This window comes from Aulostomus chinensis, chromosome 13 (genome assembly GCF_037954235.1).
Source record: "Aulostomus chinensis isolate RoL2024-O1b breed Wild chromosome 13, RoL_Achi_v1.0, whole genome shotgun sequence".
NCBI lineage: Eukaryota > Metazoa > Chordata > Actinopteri > Syngnathiformes > Aulostomidae > Aulostomus > Aulostomus chinensis.
In genome coordinates this window covers 16233318-16253525 of record NC_141332.1, presented here as the reverse complement: position 1 = coordinate 16253525, position 20208 = coordinate 16233318, and the positions used below count along the sequence as shown (strand labels likewise).

At 43.1% G+C, this 20208-nt stretch overlaps 2 protein-coding genes across 6 annotated transcripts; one reads left to right on the top strand and one right to left on the bottom strand.

The window, feature by feature from the left end:
* Positions 1-19: 19 nt before the first annotated feature.
* On the bottom strand, positions 20-13996 carry zdhhc5b (zDHHC palmitoyltransferase 5b). 5 transcript variants are annotated; one of them, XR_015118887.1, is made up of 13 exons: positions 13888-13996; positions 11048-12503; positions 8254-8375; positions 7986-8143; positions 7726-7898; positions 7497-7599; positions 7293-7384; positions 6932-7064; positions 5888-5996; positions 5623-5729; positions 2653-3587; positions 2005-2251; positions 20-1884 (listed from the first exon to the last, which is right to left on the bottom strand). XR_015118887.1 is itself a non-coding variant. In XM_086221649.1 (13 exons), the coding sequence occupies exons 2-12, from the start codon at positions 11194-11196 to the stop codon at positions 2541-2543; spliced, it is 2100 nt and encodes a 699-aa protein (XP_086077775.1). In that variant the 5' UTR covers positions 11197-12503; positions 13888-13996; the 3' UTR covers positions 2183-2251; positions 2536-2540. The 5 variants fall into 5 exon arrangements, 4 of the variants coding, with proteins under 4 accessions (XP_086077772.1, XP_086077773.1, XP_086077774.1 ...); XM_086221649.1 differs by lacking the exon at positions 20-1884 and adding an exon at positions 2536-2559 and having other exon boundaries at positions 2183-2251; XM_086221646.1 differs by having other exon boundaries at positions 20-2251.
* Positions 13997-16925: 2929 nt separating this feature from the next.
* Positions 16926-18877, top strand: LOC147251173 (uncharacterized). Its single transcript, XM_086222705.1, has 4 exons — positions 16926-16996; positions 17240-17352; positions 17594-17743; positions 18620-18877. The coding sequence occupies exons 1-4, from the start codon at positions 16951-16953 to the stop codon at positions 18644-18646; spliced, it is 336 nt and encodes a 111-aa protein (XP_086078831.1). The 5' UTR covers positions 16926-16950; the 3' UTR covers positions 18647-18877.
* The last annotated feature ends 1331 nt before the right edge of the window (positions 18878-20208 follow it).

Below are 20208 nucleotides of genomic sequence, written 5' to 3'. Positions count from 1 at the left end.
AGGACGCATTCCATTTTTACTTCAGTTTGACCTTTTATTCTGAGAAGACATCTTTTCAAAAATTCTTTAAGGCCATTTTGGAAATGTCTTTAATGTACTTGTTACAGATATTTGTGAAACTTGTTCCGTTCATCACAGCCCACAATAGCGATATTTATTCTCACACAGAAGTATTCTTTAATATACTCGCAGAATTTCTAATTGTTCAATGGCCATCATCCTCTGCGAAAGGAGAGTAACACAGGTTTCTCCCTTCGACAGCTTGTTTGTGCCATTAATGATCGAATTGTTTTGCAACCACGTGACCCAGGTGGGCTTTTGACAAACTTCTCACAAATATGCACGCCAGTGAAACATTCAGAGAAAAAAAAAAAAAATCACATGCACACCGAAGACATAGCCTGGCAGAGTGGGAAACTGACAACAGCCGTTTGGGTTGAAAAAATATGCTTGTGTGCTTCAAGCCACTTCTTCACCCTCAAAAGACATGATTCATTCCTCAAAGTGAACCGTTCAACTGCAAACACCGTTATGGTCCTTGATGGAAAGAAGAAAATAAACATACTGAAACTAACTTTAATGCCCAATTCTAAAAGACAAACTCATTCACTCCTCCCTTTTTCTAAATATGCTGTCTTGACATGGCTGTTGGTAGAAAATAAAACTGTACCTTTACTTTCTTTTAGTGTGCCAATCAAAAACAGATCTGTCATACACAATTTATCCATCAAATGTACAAAAAAAACAATAAGAAAACAAATGAAAAATGCGTCACTAAAACTGATCTAATTAAAAAAAGTCATTGCAAACCAGTCTCTACAAAAGAATACATTTCATGAATTTTCAAATAAAATGTTTTTACTTATAAACTTTTTTTTTTCTTAAAAAACATCCATACATCAAAAACAGAAGCAACTAATAGAGACTGGTTTGAAATTTTCTATCCAGATCTACAAAGTTGCTTTTGTCTGGTGAAATAAATAAGCCCATCCCCTCGCTGCCCCTATTTGGCTGGACATCTGTTAAAGGTAAAAAGGTTCCGCTAGCATCTTGACTGACCGAGAGACAGAACATCAGAGGAAAGAAAACCCAAGGAAAAGCAAAAAAGGAAAGGGAAAAAAAAAAAAAACACCATACAGGACATACAATGATCTTAAAGCTACAAACTGATTTTGCATAATGTCTCTAGCGTTAACATTACGAGCGTACATTCCACAAAGACGCTTGTGCAGCAGTCATGATTCTGAATTTCTTTGTGGCTTTCAAAATTAAGCTTTTTTTTTTCTTTTCCTTTATTTATTTATTTTTTGTGCCACATCAAGCGGCCGTCCAAAGGAATCGTGGTTCTCTTTGGATGATGAAAACATTTCAGCGTGAGCTCGTTGGAGGCTGATTCAACCACCAATTACAAAACAGGCAACAGCTTTGGAAAAAAAAATAAAAATACACTTATCTGCCACCCTCATCAATAGTCATCTTCAATACCTGACAAGCGGACACAATAATAATCTGTAGGATTTTATACATTTATATAAAACAATATTTAGAAACAAGGATTTATAAAACTAAAATGATACTGTGTTTATAGGTTGGATTCTTCTCAACATGATTCTCGTCACTCGACAGGTCGTGTGGTCCATTTAAACAGTGGAAAAAGAAGACTGACAGTTTAAATTGGTCAACGTCATGAATCCTTCCCTCTTATTTTTGACGTCCACTGGATAAAGGCCGTCCTCTCCTCAAGTGTCGTACACTGTTTGCAACACTCGGTGTCCTGATGTACCAAAATAAAACAGCATCATTGAGTAGCTATGCGCGTTGTGTCCACGTATCTGTACCCAGCCGCGATGATACAGTCCCATCAGTCTATGGCTCACAAAGTGGCTAAAAGGAGACAAATTGATCTTGTGAAAAATGAACCAGTGTCCCGAGATACTCTTTGTTCAAATTGAAAAGGCTGGCAGGAAAGAATTACCAGCCATGTTACGAAGGTAAAGTCAGTACCAGGCAGATCTGCTCTGTTCCGTCTGTTGCAGTGGGAACAGTTGTGTTCCAGGAGCCTGTCGTCATGAATAATATCCAGCTCAGTCGTCCGGTGACGTTCCCCTCCATCATCTGTGTTAGACCACGAAGGATGCCTGTCACTCAAACTGATATCTCATAAGTGGTCCCTCCAACGCCCGTCACCTTCTTCACCCCGCCCCCTGGTTTGGATGTGGTGTGATTGGCCGAGACTGTGCGAGAGGAGGATCTGATTGAACAGCCATTGGGGAGGGGGGAGACAGGGGAGGAAAGAGGGATATGGAGTTGAGTGGTTAAAAAATAAGCATAGACAACTTAATATGTCTTCACAGTTAATCTTTTAAGGCCATTGGTATAAACTGTCTAAGAGAAGGACACTGACAGGACAGATGTTAACACATACCGCCGTGCTCTAACACAAATACACACACTTAAGGGAACTTGTAACACATGCAACTGCTGAAAGTGACAAAAACAAAGATTGAATATTAGAGGAGGAAAAGGAAGACTCACACAGATCAAGGAGGAAGAGGATGGCTGACACAAACCAGGGAGGAAGAAGAGGAAGATTAGGAGGAAAAAGAAGGAAGAGTCGCAAGCCAACAGTACGGAAAACCGATAAATACTCACTGTGGAGCCTGTGGCCCTCCTCCCCCTCCCACCACAGAGCCTCCTCCTGTGGACCGAGGCCTGTGCTGAGGTCCTGCCTCTCCAGTGTAAGACTGGGACTTGCCAAGGGAGAGGCCACGAGGTGGTGGGGAGATAGGGGGCTCAAGTGAGCGAACTCCCGGGGAAGAAGATGACGAGAGAGGGTTACGAGGGGCTCTTGAAGAGAAGTCCTGGTTATGTTGTAGCAGGTGCTGGGTCTCCAGAGGCCCAGAGGAAGAGGGAGGGGGTGGGCTGACGGCACGTAGGTAGGCCCTGTGGGGAGAGGAGAAAGTGGCAGAGCCCTGGAGTAGCTGCCCCTCCCTCTGCTGGGCAATCTGAGCTGAGAGGAAGGGCGACGTGTAACCCTGCAGCGGAGTACTGGGTGACACCATCTCATGCTGGCCTATGATAGTAGCCCCTGTTGCTGAGGGCAACAGAGCATGAGGCTTCTGTGGCGACAGCTCATGGGCAGCTGACTCAAACTCTGGGCTCTCAGAGGGAGTCAGCAGGCTGTCATAGGACAGACTGCCATTCCGAGGTGTCTGATTGGCCAGGCTTTTATAGCTGGTGTCTGTGGTGCCTTCTGAATGGAGCGTGGCCAGTGGATTATGTGCCGTATGCGCTGAGCGCAGGCTGGAGGAGCGGGAGCCACCAGTTGACAGAACCAGGGAGGATGGATAGGAGGTGTAGGAGCGCCCAGTCAGGGAGTAGCCTGACATGCCCCCTGACACCCCACCAGTAGTCCCGCCTGGGCCTCCGGGGCCCTCACTCCTCTCCCCTCCCCCTCTGCGCACCCCTACACCTCCCCCCACCACTGTGGCCCCGTCCAGGCTGCTTGGCTCCGAACGGTAACTAGGCTGACGGCTGGACTGGAGGATGGAGGGAGATGGAGAGTCAAGACTCTCCCCACGGATCATCTGAGGAGTGTAGAAAGGAGGAAAGACAGACCCAGATAGATATAGAGAGGGAGGAAGGCAAGGAAAAGTGATGAAAGTTAAGAGTGGAGAAGGGATGAAGGAAGATGAAAATCACCATGTTACAACAGGAGGAGATACAGTTTATCTATAAACTTCTAACAGGAGAGAGAGGTGGGGAGAAACTTGGATGCGTGACCAGTGCTCTACTCCATCATCACACTACTGGATTGGAAACATTGACTGGCTTGAACAGACTAGAGGTCTTCACGGGTCAAACCAATTTGTAGGAGGCCAGGACCCAGCCCAGGACCCGCACAGATGTGGATCCACATTTTATTTGGTCAGTGGGGTCTGGGTTGGGCCAGACTAGTACCTGCGGCAACATACAAGCAATAGTTCTAGTTCTAAATGTTCAGGTTACCTCCCTTAGGATGCTAGAAAATCTCAGAGCTAGTCTCTAAAAAGACGTGTATAATCCATCATCATGACGAGTGGATTTTTAAGATGAAATAACAAGTGTTTTAATCAAGAAACCCTGGATGTATCTTTCATGGCCAAGAGAATAGACTCTGAGCATTAAGGTCAGCCACAAAGGAGAAAGCTACTACCATTGCATTCAACACTACATTAGCTGAGACTAAGATACTGAGCAACATAAAATTGTTCATAGCATCAGCAGTGACAGCGCCAACAGATTCCCTTGTCGTGTCTCAGATCTGCTTGGGTTCTGGGGCCTGTTTCAGAGAGGAGGTTCAACAAATTCTGAGTCTAATCCTGAACTGTCAGCTGATTTATCCTCAGAAAGGAAACTCAAGAGTTTTTTTCTGTTTCAGAATAGCTGACTTTGGTTAAATTAATCAACTCTGGGTAGGTTCATTATGTTAAGTGCGTGCACCACGACAAGAAAAAGCCAGCATTGACAAAGCCCCAATACTACAATTCACCAAGGCAACCGCTAAGGGTTCACCTCTCTGGAATTAGAAATCATCATGCGTACATACAGTGCTGGTGAACATAATTTAAGGGGATGCAAGTAACAGGCTGCAGCGTCAGAGAGATAAACTTGAGGTTCATGGATGAAAACCGACTGCTGACCAAGTTAGCTTCATAGACTGTTACCTTAGTCACTGACTCAAAGTTTAAGTTACCTCTTTTTCTACAACAGACTAGAGTACTTTTTTTCAGGTTTGCATTAACTCCAGTTCTGACATGGAAAACCCAGACACTCCCTCATTTCAGGGTTAACAGACTAAGGGTTTACACTGAATCTGCTTTCTGAAAAGGGGCCCCAAGTTCAAGCTTTCAAGCTTATTCATAAACAAGGCTGATTTGGGTGCGGGTAATACATGACATTTCCACATCTTTTTGGGTTCAGGCAGAAATGTTTGGACACGTGAGGACCTCTAGAACAGGCACTGCAACTGCATGTCAAAGACTGTGTAAAAACATATAAATGGAAGTACATACAGTACATGAATTACATTTTCCAGTCAATGTGGTTTTACAGGAAGGGATAGTTCCACTCAAACAAACAACAGCAAAAGGGATATATATAAATATATATAGATACATACATACACACGCACACACACACAGATGACACTAGCTTAGACTTACTGATTGACCGATGGCCACTGAATGATCAATTAAAAGTGAAAACAAAAAAGAGGGGCATGGTATTAACCACAAAGGAAATTAGAGGGGGGAGCAGTTACCAAATCATCTGAGATATGACATACATGAGTAGGGGCTGCTCTATCACCCCAGTTACAGTAATTCATGGGGTGCTATTCATTTTATGTCTTTTTCTTAATTTTCTTCTTGCACAAGAAAAGCAAAAGCAAGCATGTAATGTAATAAGCAATAAATACAAGATGCTAAGATTAACATGCGTTTATTTACCTCCGTGATCTTGTCAGTTTCCAATCGGACAAAAACATGCAGTTAACTAACTTCACTCTAGGTTAATTTTTCGTTTAATGTTATGAATATACAGCATTGACATCATGGAAGATTGTTCCTTTCTCTCGCCTACCTTGTTGCCATGTGTAATGGCAGTGTGGTTCCTTCCTGGGCTGTTGTATGCTGGCCTGTACTTGTATGTTGATTGTGTAGGTGGAGCTTCTGTCAACAAGCTGCTTTCTGTGTGACCAAAAAACAAAAAGTGAAATCAACCGAGAGATATTTGGGATAAGAAAACTAGTATGTATCTGTCAAAATGGGTTTTATGTTTGAAACAGCTCAACAAACTGGGATCAACTGTGTGTGTGTGTGTGTTTGTTTGTTACTGTGTGTCTCACCCTCTGTGTCTGCACGGGGCAGTCCTGGGTAACGAAGCTCCGGTTTAGGAGGAGGTGGAGGCTCTGCATCTGCTGACTGGCTCTCCATCTGGTCTAGACTGCTCTTTGACTGGAAATGACAGACAGACCAAGCATGAACACAGACGCACAGTAGTGGGTAGACAGGCAACAGAAATGGATTTTAACTTCAATTACAGCCTCATAGAGTCAATATGCAGTTTATACCCATGTCTGTCGAAAGGCCATAATATCTGGAAGGAAGACTTTGATTAGTAACAGACGCATTGTTATTTTGGCCTGTATGATTCAAGTGAATCATTTCCAGTGAGAAACATTCTGTTGTCACTTCTAGAATATTTTTCCAGCAGAGTACGTAGAACTGAGAGGGAGCTTTGTCACATAGTGCAGCAACAATCACCTGAAACTCAATATGGGCAAAAATCAATGAGCTTGTGAGGGAGAACCAGAGGAAGAAGAGAGCCCCTGTCCTGGTTGTGGAAATGAATTAAAAATACTGAACTGAACTCACGTCACTGAAGTTCTCAGAGGTAGTAGACAGAGAACACATTTATTTCGGAGGAGACGAAGATCATTAGATGAGTGAAATATACCTCTTTGTATAGCAGCTGCTCTGGCTGGGCGAAATCCGGCCAGTTTCTTTTACTACTTTTATCAGTCTTTTTTTTCCCCCAACAACTGCACTCCTGTTTTACCTGGAAGTGTGTTAAATGGTATAACAAAGACTGAGATATTTTCGAGCACGATTATTTAGGTTAAAGGTTATTTCAGTCCACATGGCAAATCAATCTTTAAGATCACGATCTTCTCGCTCTCTCTCATGTTCACAAATACAAGATACAACGCAGTAATTGCCTGCATTTTGTGGATGCTTATTTCCAACCCAGAACCCCCCCCGAAGATCAATTTGACCAGTAAAGCAGTTTCAGACTCAAAACAAAAGTTATAGCCATCATGGCAGCAGAAACGCTTTGCATCTTTCCATCATCAGGCACAAGCTTCCACAGTTTATGTTCTGACACTTACCCTGGTGCTGTGTCTGTCATTCTGGATGCCATTGTCCAGGACCTTGGCTTCTAACTGAGCCTCAGTGAGAGACGGCCTAAGAAATGGTGGCTGAACTTCGACAGCCCGAGGCTTCCGCCAACGACCCATGTATCTGAGGAAAAGGCATACACATACATATAAATCCCACCGCCAGGCTTAGAGGTCTGTGTTCTACTGACACCTCATGTCCCTCATACATTATTCACTTATTCCATTTAAACTGAAGAGAGAAAAATAAAATCGTGGAAAAGTGTGGGGGGTTGAGCAGTGGAAAGAAAGAGGCAGTGGAAAGAAGAGAGGGGAGTAAACAAATGAGTGCAGGGAAGAAAGGAAGACTGACCTGGGGGCCTGGGAGCTGCAAAGCACATGTGAAATATTCCTCATGCAGCCATTGGTGAAAGGGTTAACGCCTCCCCGAAACTTTCCTGTCACCTACAGCAGGTGAGGAAAACACAGCAGCCATCACCAAAACCGCAAAGAACTGATCTCAATAGTACAGATGGTTCATTGGTGGGAGTGTGTGTTTCCAGACCCATGTATGTACCTGCTCATTAGTGGTCCTCCCCCGAGCCACCAGTACAATATGGAACCCAGTAAGACCAGCAACTGGGACAAAAAACAAACCAGCTACGCACATCACTGCCATACTGGGAGGACTGGCTCAGGAAATGTACAAAACAATCGAGGAACAAGAAGGAAAAGCATAAAATAATACATTGCTAAAAACTGCAGTGAACATGCGATGGGAGAGGAAAAGTTGATGTGGAGGATACGTCACAGCAGCGTGTGGTGTGTCCAGCTGCTGGCGATGGTGCAGGACAAAGACCAAGCCAAAGCCAAATACATTTATGATGTGGGTAGTCAATGATAGGAGGAAGAGGAAGAAATAGCGATAATTCCTCCGCCCAATACAGTTGTTCACCCAAGGACAGTGGTGGTCAAAATCCTGCAAGAGCACAGAAGTAAAAACTACAACAGTGAAATCAAAGCACAATCAAGCCCATAATACAAGGTGTGTGGTAACTGTGTGTACCTCCACACAGTTGTCGCAGACTGAGCAGTGTGAGCAGCGCGGGGGGCGGTAGAAGCGGCAGGTCGAGCACCACTTCATGCGCACCTGGATGCCTTTGATCTCCACCGTCTTGTAGAGCGGCGCACGAAAATCATCCTCTTTATCCTCATCCTCCTCAGCTAGGGAGAGACACACATGGTTATCAAATTTTAAAGGCTTTTCACATGACGCCTATATAGCTACTGAAGTACTACCATGTACCATGATGGCATCAGCATCTAAAGTTTACCTCTGGGGAAGACGCCAGGGTCCATGAAAGTGGCCATGCAGAAGTTGGCGAGGGTAAAGAGGAAGATCACGGCGATGTAGATTGGAGTGACAGAAGAGAAATACTCTGACAACCATGGGCAGCTGGAAAGAAGGAAAAGGGAGGACACAAATTTTCATTTTGACATGTTACTGCCAAAACAACAGTTCTCACAATGAAGATGCTTAAATGGAAAAATCAAAATATATTTGCAGGCAACTGGATGCTGACATTTTCATTGGTTTTGCAGCTTAAAAAGTGGCTCAAGCTTGCTGCTGTTTGCACAGGACCGGGTTTCTAAGCAGGCAAACAAATTAAACCATACGTAGAAACATTTAAGCAAACAAAGAAGATAAAAAAATATTGATGAATGTAATTACTCAGAACAAAATGCAATAAAGTCATACATGCTAAATTAAAATGCGTGTTAGTTAGCATGGCTGAGCTGGTGACACTCAGGATGGAGTGAAGGTGTTGGTAAGTGAAACGTTCTGAGATGTTTTGCTCAACTTAATTAACAGCTGCTCCAACAAGTATGTGTTGCCAAACATGCAGGGAGCTCAGCTGGTATAGTGTCTGGGAGGAAACAGGAGAACTGGCTTGCCCCAACGGAATCTGTCTTGGCCCTCGGGGCACTGTTACTTTGGCGTTTATTAGTTCACACGGGACAAACATTCAGTGACAGTTACAGTGTGTGTGTGTGTGTGTGTGTGTGTGTGTTCTGCAGTTGCCTGCTGTGCATTTGACGGACAGACTATAAGAGACTGAAGTGCAGGGTTTCTGTTGCCTACTGGGAATTGTAGTGCAGCATGTTTGAGGGCAACCTGTAAACAGGCCAATAGTTATTCGAAATGTAAATCATCCAGCAGAGGCCGGATTGGTTTGAGTGCACAGCGCGGTCAGGATCTGGCCCCCAAGCCTCCACTTTGACATGTGTTCTCAGGACAGAAACAGCAGCAAATGGAGATTACGGAAGCAAATTCTAATCCCCTGACCTGCTGGCAAGACAACGAAAAAGAATCCGTTCATACTCTTGCAATGATGACTGATAAGCTTTTGTGCGAGAAAATTAACGCTTAAATAGCTCAAGCGTTGCTGGTCAGTGGCCAGAAATAAAATGGGCTAACTATAAAGGGTGCAAAAATGGGAGATACAGCATGAATTTGCCATCCAGCTGGTAAGGTTTTCAGACCATTTCAAGTGTGGCGATTCTGTTGTGGTTCAGACTCATAATTGACATGATTCACTGTTTTTCCACCAGTCTGCACAGGTCACTCAGCAACGACAATTCAATAACATGTTTCTGGAGTCGTTGTTGTGTTTTTAGATGTTATGACAGTCACATTTGAGTTCTGGTGAATCTATGAGTGCTCCCTGAGATGCTGTTAACTGAACAGGAGTCCGCCTGCAGCTATTTGACCTCAGCTGACATTATTAAGGGAAAAGTGTACACACGTCTATATAAAGTCTTACAGTTGCTAGTGTGTGTTAGGAGTAGAGAGCCAGCCATCATGAGATTGAGACAACTGCTTCTAGACCTGCTAGACAGGATTTCATCAGGACACAGAACTGTGGACAACACATGAAAATATTTGCAACATTTCAAGAGCCCAAGGACAAGGAAGTATCTCTCTATTCAAAATTGAAGAGGTCTGGAACCATGGCCAGACCTCGTAAACCTGCCACTCCCAGCAAAACTAAACAATCTGGGATGAAGAAAACTATCTGTTCTGACAGTCCCTTTGACTGACTTTGTGGAGGGAACTTTACATAAGGACAACCATCAGTGCAACACAAGGTAGAGAGGATAGAATTCTCCAGTAAAGGCCTTTGAAAGCTGTCACCTGTATCAATCTTAAACCAAGAAAAACAAAAACGGACTGAGAAAATGAAAGCACAATTCCCCGGATTCACCAGGAAGTCACTATCAATTCACTAATACTGTACCAAACCAAGCAGTCAAACACAGCGGTGACAACATCCTGCCTGGATGTTTCTGCAGCACGGGCCAGGAGACCAGTCACAAGCTACCGAGGGTAAGATGGATACAGAAAAAAGAGCAATCTGGGTTGAACCCCTCTCCAGACAGGTAGGCTGAGCAAAAGGTTAACAGTGGAACAATACAACACCAGAGTCCACACCACCAAGAGATCACAGGAGTGGCTTTGGGACAACTCTACAAAGTCCAACCACAACCCAACCACAGTCCAGATCTGAACCAAGTAACTCCAGAGAGCTGAAAATTAGTCCACACTGACACTTCTTATTTAACCTGGAAGAGCTTTCATGATTCTGATAAGAAACTTCCAGAAGAGGGATAAAGCTTGTATTCTGTGAACTGAACATCGTGGTCAATCATTTAGAGCACTCCAACAACTCGTTTAGGCTTCGTCACTGTTGACCAGTTATGCAGGTAAGCTGATTGTGATAATTACCAGCTTCTTGTGGACCACATGCTTACTGCTACTTTAATGTCATATTCTAAATGTGTTTACACAGAAGTTGGTGAAACGCAGTTTGCCCACACCTGAGGATTAGAGTGACTGAATGGTCTCTGGACTTATCAGAGCCTATATAACTGTACATCATTATGGGTGTGGAAACCTGGAAGGGTTTGAAATTCTTTCACATTGTTAGTGTTGCTCAGCAAACCTTTGCCAGATATAAATGCATATGCATAAAAAATATTAGTGACAGAAAAAAATACATGCACACAGTTACAGCAGCTGTGTTTGACCAGCATCAGTGTTTCTACCTGTAACAGCAAGATACTTACGTGAAGCAGAAGAAGAGGGTAGTAGATCCAACCAGGAAAGTTGTGGCTGCCGACACTGGAACATATCGGCTGGGTCGAAATGGACGGGGAGGAGCGGAGGCAGGGCCGCCCACTCCTCCCCCAACACCCCCACTGCTGAAGCCCGGCATTAGACACACAGAGGGGTAGGAATCTAGTGTCTACCTAATTTAAAGGGTGATTTATAGGTCAAAAAGATGAAAAAGATGTTTGATTTGGAGGAGATTCCATTACCACGGACTAAAAAAAGAAACCCACACTAAGAAAAGCAGCGAATGGAATGGAAACATCAAGCGATTCTATGCATCCAGTCACTAAAAACTATCCAGCACTACAATAGTCACTCAAAAATATGTATTTCTTAAAATTATATAGCAATATACAGCTCTTGTTGAATGTTTAGAAACTGTTGTAAATATTAACTTTTATGTGCATAATTACAATAGAAGCTTATAAAAGCAACAGCAATGCAATCAATACAAAAATAAGTGTAGGTCATTCATAAATATTTTGTATGGCTTTACTGTAACTGTATTTGGTGCATCAATGTACATGATTTAAATCTAAACCTCTCTCTGGCACCAGTGCAACCATACAATGCTGCTGTGCATTTACCATACACAGAAGCACAGACACTGGCACATTAAAACTGAAGCAGACTCGTAAAAACTCAAGATTTTAAATTAATTCTCTACTCTGTGCTTGAGTTCTGATTATCTCTCTCAGAGAAAATGAGTATAAAAAGGGAAAGCGCAGAAAATTAAAGAGGTAGTGGGTGAGCAGCCAACAGGCTGAGAGCAGAAGCACATTGAGGAGAACAGGCAGGGGATTGAGCGCAGCAGCTGCTGATGACTTCTGTGATTGTCCCAAGAGGGCTTATTTAGGCACTGGGTGGGTGGAAGAAACTGAGGATGGCTGCAGGAGGGACGGTTCCAGCGTTACAAACTAAGTCAGCAGGGGAAATCAACTAAAAAAACTTCAGCTTTTAAAGCAGCAGCCTGAAACTGCTCAATTTCAAACAATGTTCCAGCTGGAATTTACTTTAAAAGTTGCTTTAAAAAAAAAAGGCGGTTAATGTTTATGTCTGGCCTTGCCTTTACAAGTAAAAAGGCAAAGCAGAGTCCATGCTCGATCCTTTGAGATCCCTGCTTTCAGTTTTTGTGTCAAAGTGGGGACGAAAATCAACTCATTCCAAAAAGAAGCCCCCTGTATGTCGCTGCGGGTTCACCACATTTGGCCAGGTCTGGGTGTAGAGACCTCTCCCACCTCCAAATTCTTTGCAGACAGACCTCCTTTCCCATTCTGCACCTTCTAAACAAAGCCATGTGCAGCAGTGGGGTTACATAGTCGGATGCATGTTAGTCCTTTCATCTTTTGTTGCTCCAACTTCGTTCACCCACTGCTTCTGTTTGGAAGTTGTAGAATGCCCCAGGAAAATCTGATGAAATGATAATACCACAATGATCAGTGGACAGTCTTATTAAATCCCTGATTACACTTCAAATTTAGATGTAAATTCAAAAGGATCACAAAATTTCACAGTTACTGGGATGCACTGCCTTTGTTTTTGTGTTATATTGAAGTGATTTTATTTAGCTGGAAAAAACAAAGACATTTTTCACGGTTTATTGACCCAACAATAAAGCTTATGCACCAACATAATAATACAAATACTAGACAGCACAATGATATACAGTACATAATTTCAGTTTGCACATAATGCTAATAAACAGGTAAGAGAAACACGTACAATGATACCAATTTATGAAAATGTCCATGTTTAATTTAGCTAACTGCATTAGCGCATTAGCTTACCAAGGAGAAGCAGAAGTTTCATTGATATTTCACAACCATTAGGATGACTAATTGCTTTTAGTCAAAATCAGCTTGCCTTATATTGGGTGTATGTATTTCCCACGATTACTCATAAATAGAGTTGCTCAACCGCCTGCTGTTTCTGAACTGATTTATTTCAAATAAATCACAACCCGGTGAAACACTCAGGAGACCTCGATCGATCAAATGTCATCTCAAATTAATTCCCCTTATCAACAGATGAAAACTAGTTCCAGTCAACCGATCTGGAGTGGTTGTAATCTGATCGTTTGGACACACCCCTCTGTTTAACAACCATCAGCAAGTTAACGAATACAGAGCTGTGGCCGAGGAAGGGTGACAGTAGCTGTTAATCATCTCATCTGCCGCACAACAAATCCCCTCAACTATAATGGATGTTAATCCTGAAATCTCTGCGTCGACCCTGTCATGTTACCGCAACAATTTACAGCTCGCAGGCTAACTATGACATAGATGAGTGGCCAATAAGACATGCCTACTCTAATTTTCTCACCACTGTTACAACATCTAACCTCCTTAGTATGTTTCTAACTCAAAACTACACCTTTTGATTCCGTATCTGGTTATATTTGAATTGTACGTTCACATAGAACAGGCGTCCTAAACAGGCCAGGGCAGTGCTAGGATTCAGCCAGAAAACTGACATAATCTGCCAACACTACGGACCTCATCTAACTGCACTTTATTCTAAAAGTCGATTGAGTAAAAGCTGCTATTGTGTTTTGTCAAAATCGAAAAAATAGCGATCTAAACGAATCACTACTCACTAATTTGCTAGCGCCTACCGAGCCTCGAAAGTTTTGCGACACTGATCAGTTGTTTGCCACAGCCGAAGCTAGGGGAGTTAAGCTAACGTTGACTGACGAGTATGAAAGCTTTACATTCGCTGTTCATTGATAAAATAAATGTAGCAGCATTCAACTAAACAGTCAACATGAAGACCAGGGACAACAAGAGACACGTACCTACATATCAAACGAGCGAGCTGTTTCGCCGCTTGGGCGTGAATCGTTTCAGTTCTCCTTCAGTTAGCCGATAGCAAACTAGTTAGCTCGCCTGCTAGGCCGACGGAATCCCGGAACTAGACGGTCGTAGCCCAGGTGGGATGATTAGCCAATCGGAGACCGAGAGGCGTGGTCTGGAACAACAAAGCATTACCGTCCATAATTCAACTGACCAAGACACCTGCGCACACATACAGGAAATTTCAGTTTAAATTCATATGTAAAGCACAACGATGAAATGTCTGTAACCACACTGAAAACAACCTGGGTGTTTTTGTAAATGTCCTCTCTGTTGTGAAGTACTTGATTGCTTTACCTCTTGATTGAACAAACTGAGAAGATGAGAGAGGAGAACCCATCATTGGTTGCATGGCTCACACATTGAACGTGTGACAAAGGTTAAAAGGCACGAAAGGATCCATATCAAGGGATTAGCGGACAAATAAAGGCAACCATTGATTTAAAACAGCACTGCCTAAAATGTTGCCCACAGGCCAAATTTGGCCTATCACAGGTCAAAACAACAAAAAATATTAATAACCAGTTATAGAATATGAATAAAAGCTATACTATAAATGACTGGTCATGTTTTATTTTTCAGAAGAACAATTCAATTTTAATAAAATGTTTCGCTAAATATTAATTATTCTACATTGTGTGATCAGGTAGTTTGCACAGGATATAAATACAATGTAAAGAGCAAAGAGGGCACAGACGAAATGTATTTCAACAATGCAATGTGTATTGGATTTTGGCCCATGCACAGCTAGAGATTCATTTTCAGCTTTGGTGCTTTCAAGAGAAAACGTCTGGGGAACTCCAAACTAAAGACAACACTTTCTCTGCACCGCTTTCTGTGGTTTATCAACTACTGGTGAACACGTGATTCTAAAATCCCAGGAAAACCCTGCCTCCCAGAAGAAAATTTTCATGACCTCGAAAAAAAAGGATGTAAGACTGTGTTTTCTTTTATTGTTCTATAACATAATTTAAGTGCTTTTTGATGATACGAGACAAGGGTATAACGTGCATTGAGAATGATTAGATCTAATTTTACTGTACAAGTGAAAAATATTTGAATAAGCCTACAAAGTGAATAGACAATATACATGATGTAATTATACAAAAAATCATCCCTTGGTTGTTGCAACTGTCAAATTCCCCAAACCAGTACTGACCTGATCTTGGTGTCGTCAGCAGGCCTTTTCACAGCAGACGTTATATTTGTCAGTGTAGGGAAAGCACAGGTGTTACTATTAACATCAATGGCGGCTTTGTCCTAAGTGTCATATTACGGAAAGTCAGTCGGAACAATGCAGCAACCTGAAACTGCAGCACTAGCAGCTGTATTGAATGAGCGTTTATTTCATTATTTACACCTGTATCACTACCCCAACATGTCAGAGGGTGTTATGGAAAATGCCAGTGGCAGATTTAACTAAGTCTTAATGCTCCGTCTCAAATTGTCATTTGTTCTTAATGACGACGAATTTTACATGTTGACATTCAGACGTCACCAATTGGAGCAACTGTCCTGTCTCTTGGCACAAGTGCTTTTTAATTGGGGCCTGAGCCCGGAGGTACTCCGGGGCGAAGACCCTATTAAGTTTGTTCGGAGAGCAACACAGTAAAAGCTAAAAAACACACACTAAACAGTATCAGAAATTTGTTCTGATGCAGGTTTGATTGTTTCTCAAAGTAACAGCCACGTTTCAGCCTTGCTTGCTGTCGTAGTTCATGCCCAACCGTCCCCTGGAGATTCTCTTCCTTACAAACCCTTTGGATGTGTGTTATTTTTTGTCTTGTCAGATTGAGGAGAAGCAACTCCAGAAGGAACAGGAGAGGAAGAGGAAGAAACCGGAAGAGCGTGAACCTGACCAGGGCATCTGTAATATTTTTAAATCTTGTTTTATTTGTTATCATGTGGTCACCATTCAGAGTTTCCCTATTTTCTTCTTTTTTCAGGTTCACACCATCTCAAAGCCCCTTGGTTTGCTGGGCGTAAAATAGCCCCTATGATGCTCGTCAGGAAGCAGGAAGATGATAAAATGGAGTACAGGTCTGAACCCAGAAAGCAGGTAAGGCTCTAAAAAGTGTTGGTCCAGCCAGCTGTGTGATGGAACTGGCTTCTTGAGGCCCACAGAGACTTTGGACTGGTCAGTCTTAACGTTCCTGATATGTAAATTTGTTCTGATGCAGATTTGATTGTTTTTCAAAGTAACAGCCATGCTTCAGTCTTGCTGGCTGTCGTAGTTCATGTCCAACCGTCCCCTGGATATTCTTTTCCCTACAAACCCTTTGGATGTGTGTTTTTGTTTGTCTTGTCAGATGCAAGAGAAGGATGATCAAAGAAGAAGGCAGAAGAGGGAGAGGAAGAGACTGAAGGAAGAAGAAGAGGAAAGGGAAAATTACATTATCTTTTTGGATGTGATGCAATGCATGGTGACGGAATTCCAGAATGAACTAATGAAGAAGAAACAGAAGGAAACGGAGGTAAGAAGCTAACAAGAGAATGAAGAGTCTATTTTTAATCCTTTCTTCACTTGTTGTTTCTACTTTGACCCAGCAGCAAACTTCTCTGTTGGTCCACTTGAAGCTCAATTGTTTTGATTCAATCATTTGAGGATTGTTGTGTGATTAATGAAACCTCTGTGCTGCACATCCAGGAGCAAGAGCAGCGAACTCCTCCTGCGGGATCAGGGGGTTCTGAGGACAGCCTGGGAATGGACGACAGCAGCTGTGACCCCTGGGCTGAAAATGGAGGTAGGTCCCCTCTCAGAGAAAGCAAAGGAAATCTTAGTACAGCCAACATTTATTTTTGTCTTTTTGCAAAATAACCATTTTTTTATGGTAAACAACATTTTTTTCCTACACAATCATGTTTTGTTGCCGTCATGAATGACAACTCATGGTTCTTATATCTTATTCTCCTGGCCAGCTGACCTCAGGGAGATGCAGAGGCTGTATGAGGAGGTCCACCACAACCTGGACAGCCACCACCAGAAGGGAGCCACGCCTGCTCAGATGAAGAGAGGGACACAAAACCCCAACCCCGGTCAGAGGGTGGATGGTAATGTAGCATCTGCATTTATTATATCAGAGACACCAGTGACAGGCTGCCTGGTGCTGTAACCATAGCCCTTTAACACTTCATTTGCCTTCACTCCCAGGTGAAATGGCCCTGTAGTGCTCTGTGTTATCAATCAGTGCTGCTTGCAGTTACTGTTTATTGAGGTCCGCATCAACTTGAGGGAGAATTCCCTCAGAAAGAAGAGATTTACCATATAACATGTGCCTGTCCTTCCTTTTGCAGGTTCAAACCATCTCCAAACCCCTCGTTTAGCCATGAACAACCGGTTCACTAAGAAGCCAGTCCAGCAGAGAATGGACAATGACATGGCGCACACGGCTGCACTCAAAAAGCAGGTAAGGCTCTAAACAGTGTTGGTCCAGCCAGCTACATGGTGGAACTGGCTTCTTGAGGCCCACAGAGTCTTTGGACTGGTCATTCCTTTTATAGAAATTTGTTCTGATGCAGGTGTGATTGTTTCTCAAAGTAACAGCCACGTTTCAGCTTTGCTTGCTGTGGTAGTTCATGTCAAACTGTCCTCTGGAGTTTCTTTTCCCTACAAACCTTTTGGATGTGTGTTCTTGTTTGTCCTGTCAGATTGAGGAGAAGCGCCTCCAGGAGGCAAAGGAGATGGAGATGCAGAGACTGGAGGAAGAAGAAGAAGACAGGAGGGTGGCCAAGGAGAGGGCACGCATGGCCAGGGAGTACGAGGAAGAAAAATGGAAGAGGAAACAGAAGGAAACGGAGGTAAGAAACTAACAAGAGAATGAAGAGTCTATTTTTAATCCTTTCTTCACTTGTTGTTTCTATATGTAATATTTCTCCATGTTTCATGAGCCAGTGGTTGTCTGTCTATATGTGTTGGCCCTGCTATGGACTTTTGACCCGTCCAGGGTGAACCCCGCTTTTCGCCTGAGGGCTGCTGGGATAGGCTCCACCCCCTTCAAAGGAAAAGCAGTAGGAAACGGATGGATGGCCATTATTGTTGTGGCAAGTTCCGAACCGGCAGAATCACATGACAGCCTTTCTAGTCTTTGCTCATATTTGCGTGTTTGCCAGGCTGGACAGATAGCAAACAAGAACTTCAGAACTGCATTCTTGCTCAAGAGTTTTGTTTTTTTTTTATGGTTGATTCTCTAATACTTAGAAACCCAATACCAAGCCAGTCGTACACATTTTCCATATCGGGGATATGTGTGAAGCCATTTGGAGGTCCCCCCCCATCTTTTGTGTGTGTGTTATGAGTGTGCATGTGTGTGTGCTCGCGCACTCCATTAGTTCATTTGCCTCACTTTTGTTGTCTAAACAAGCACCTCTTATTAATTAAATACTTCCTTTGAACCCTTTAAAACATGGGTAAGGAACCATGTGCCATGGAGAGCTGTGTGTATGCAGGTTTTTCTTCCAACCAAACACTTTCACAGGTGATTCCACTGATTAACACACCTTCAGCCACAGAAGAGTGGACCTCAATACAGTGCTCAGAACCACTGGCTCATGCAACATGGAGAAATATTACATTCAAATGAAGTTTCAATTTACACTCATGACAACTCAAACACAATGTTTTTCTCCAGAAGTATTTTCAATGTGACTATCACAATATTTCATGTTAATTTTCAGACATCTCAACTCCAAGGCTCCAAATGAAAGAAGAGAACATTGAGGAACTTCACGTAATCAGGGAGGTCTTTTCTATGGGAAGCGCCTGAGCATGGCCAACTAAGGAAAGCTCCAATGACAGAAATCTGTCTCATGACAGACAGGTCAACCTCCCATGAAAACACAGCTGACTCAAGGTATTCTCCCCAAATTTCAGAAGTCAGAGCGATGCCGTTTCAGGAGAGAGGAACTTTCGTCCCACACCCTCCAAAGGTTTGAAGCGATGCTAAGTGAGAGGCTCCAAAATAACAGACAGGCTCGGGGGAGGGGGCTGAAGCAGGGCTGGGGATGTGGCAGCAATTGTTTCCACATTTTTGGGCATGAGTAAAACCACATTGCAATGCTGTGCCTCTACACATCTGATTGATGTGCCCTTTAAACAGCCCTTCTCGCGACTGACAAAAGACCAGTTTCTTTGTGGTCTATGGCGCAAACATCTTCTGGTTTCACAAATTAGCACTGCGCCATGGTTGTGTCAGACTACGCTTTGTTAACATACTTTAGCACTTGCAGATACAGGTGGAGAGCAAGTTCATTTGCTGGTTAAAGGGCGCTTGAAATAAAACCATCATTTGCACTGGCTTGGAACCATGGATGTCCATAGAAGTTACATCTGCAACGTGTTTCTTGATGACCCTGATTGAAGGCCACAAGGTGAAATGCATTGGTCCACTAAAGTTGTTTGATGAACTTAAAGTGTTGCTGGAGCTTTCTGACCTCCTCTAAAATCACTGTTATTTACTCCAGATAATTCATGGGAGGATGACACAGTCCCAAGTGTCAACCTGTGAAGCTTCCCACCATGCTCTCTGTCCACATGCAGCAACGTCACGTCCACTAGATGGATGGTTGCATCCCAAATGACATCCTTTTCATTTATTAGAATTTATGATTCTGCACCACTCTGGGAAATACTTCAAAAGGTTTTTCATTCATGGCTTCTGGTAATCATTACAGCCCTGAAGCACATAAGTAATTACATGCAGAAAAGTTTGTCATGTACTGTTATATAGAGAGGGAGGGCTCTTCTTTTGAAGTCAGATTTGAGTCCTAGCCAGTCAGCCTGCCCGAACCACTCAATGTGGGTGTTACTGAGCAGCCAGGGAACCGTCACAACTACCTGCTATTACTGCGTTGCAGTGCTCATCTTTCTTTTAGCTAATAGAGGTGAATCTCATCCATAATTCTCCAGACACGTTTTAGGATGTCTGACAGTTTCAGCATCTGAGGAGGCAGAGGACAGCGAGTCTGCAACAGAGGCTTTCAAAGAGAAGCCCTCTGATAAAGGAGCTTAGCTACACTGGAATGCTAATGCTAATGAAGAACACTAATGAAGAAAGTTAATGAACGTCAGAGGAGAGATGGAGAGATAGAGAGGGATGGATGGATAGAGATAGATGGATAGATAGATAAATAGATCAATGGATAGACGGATAAATGGATGGATAGAGAGATAGACTGCAGACATGGTGGAGTAATGAAATCTGTAATTGATTTCATTATGGATATCCATCCATCCAGCCATTTTCTTCCGCTTATCCTGTTAAGGG

What these genes read in the sequence shown, in the direction of transcription:
- zdhhc5b (XM_086221646.1), bottom strand. Translation starts at nt 11,196, where the DNA reads ATGCCGGGCTTCAGCAGTGGGGGTGTTGGGGGAGGAGTGGGCGGCCCT. An exon ending in CCATTACACATGGCAACAAG is followed by an intron (nt 3,588 to 5,622) that starts GTAGGCGAGAGA and finishes TACACTCCTCAG; the next exon opens with ATGATCCGTGGGGAGAGTCT. An exon ending in GGAGGGCCACAGGCTCCACA is followed by an intron (nt 2,252 to 2,652) that starts GTGAGTATTTAT and finishes CTGTTCAATCAG; the next exon opens with ATCCTCCTCTCGCACAGTCT.
- LOC147251173 (XM_086222705.1), top strand. Translation starts at nt 16,951, where the DNA reads ATGAAGAGAGGGACACAAAACCCCAACCCCGGTCAGAGGGTGGATG. An exon ending in CCCCGGTCAGAGGGTGGATG is followed by an intron (nt 16,997 to 17,239) that starts GTAATGTAGCAT and finishes TTCCTTTTGCAG; the next exon opens with GTTCAAACCATCTCCAAACC. An exon ending in CGGCTGCACTCAAAAAGCAG is followed by an intron (nt 17,353 to 17,593) that starts GTAAGGCTCTAA and finishes TTGTCCTGTCAG; the next exon opens with ATTGAGGAGAAGCGCCTCCA.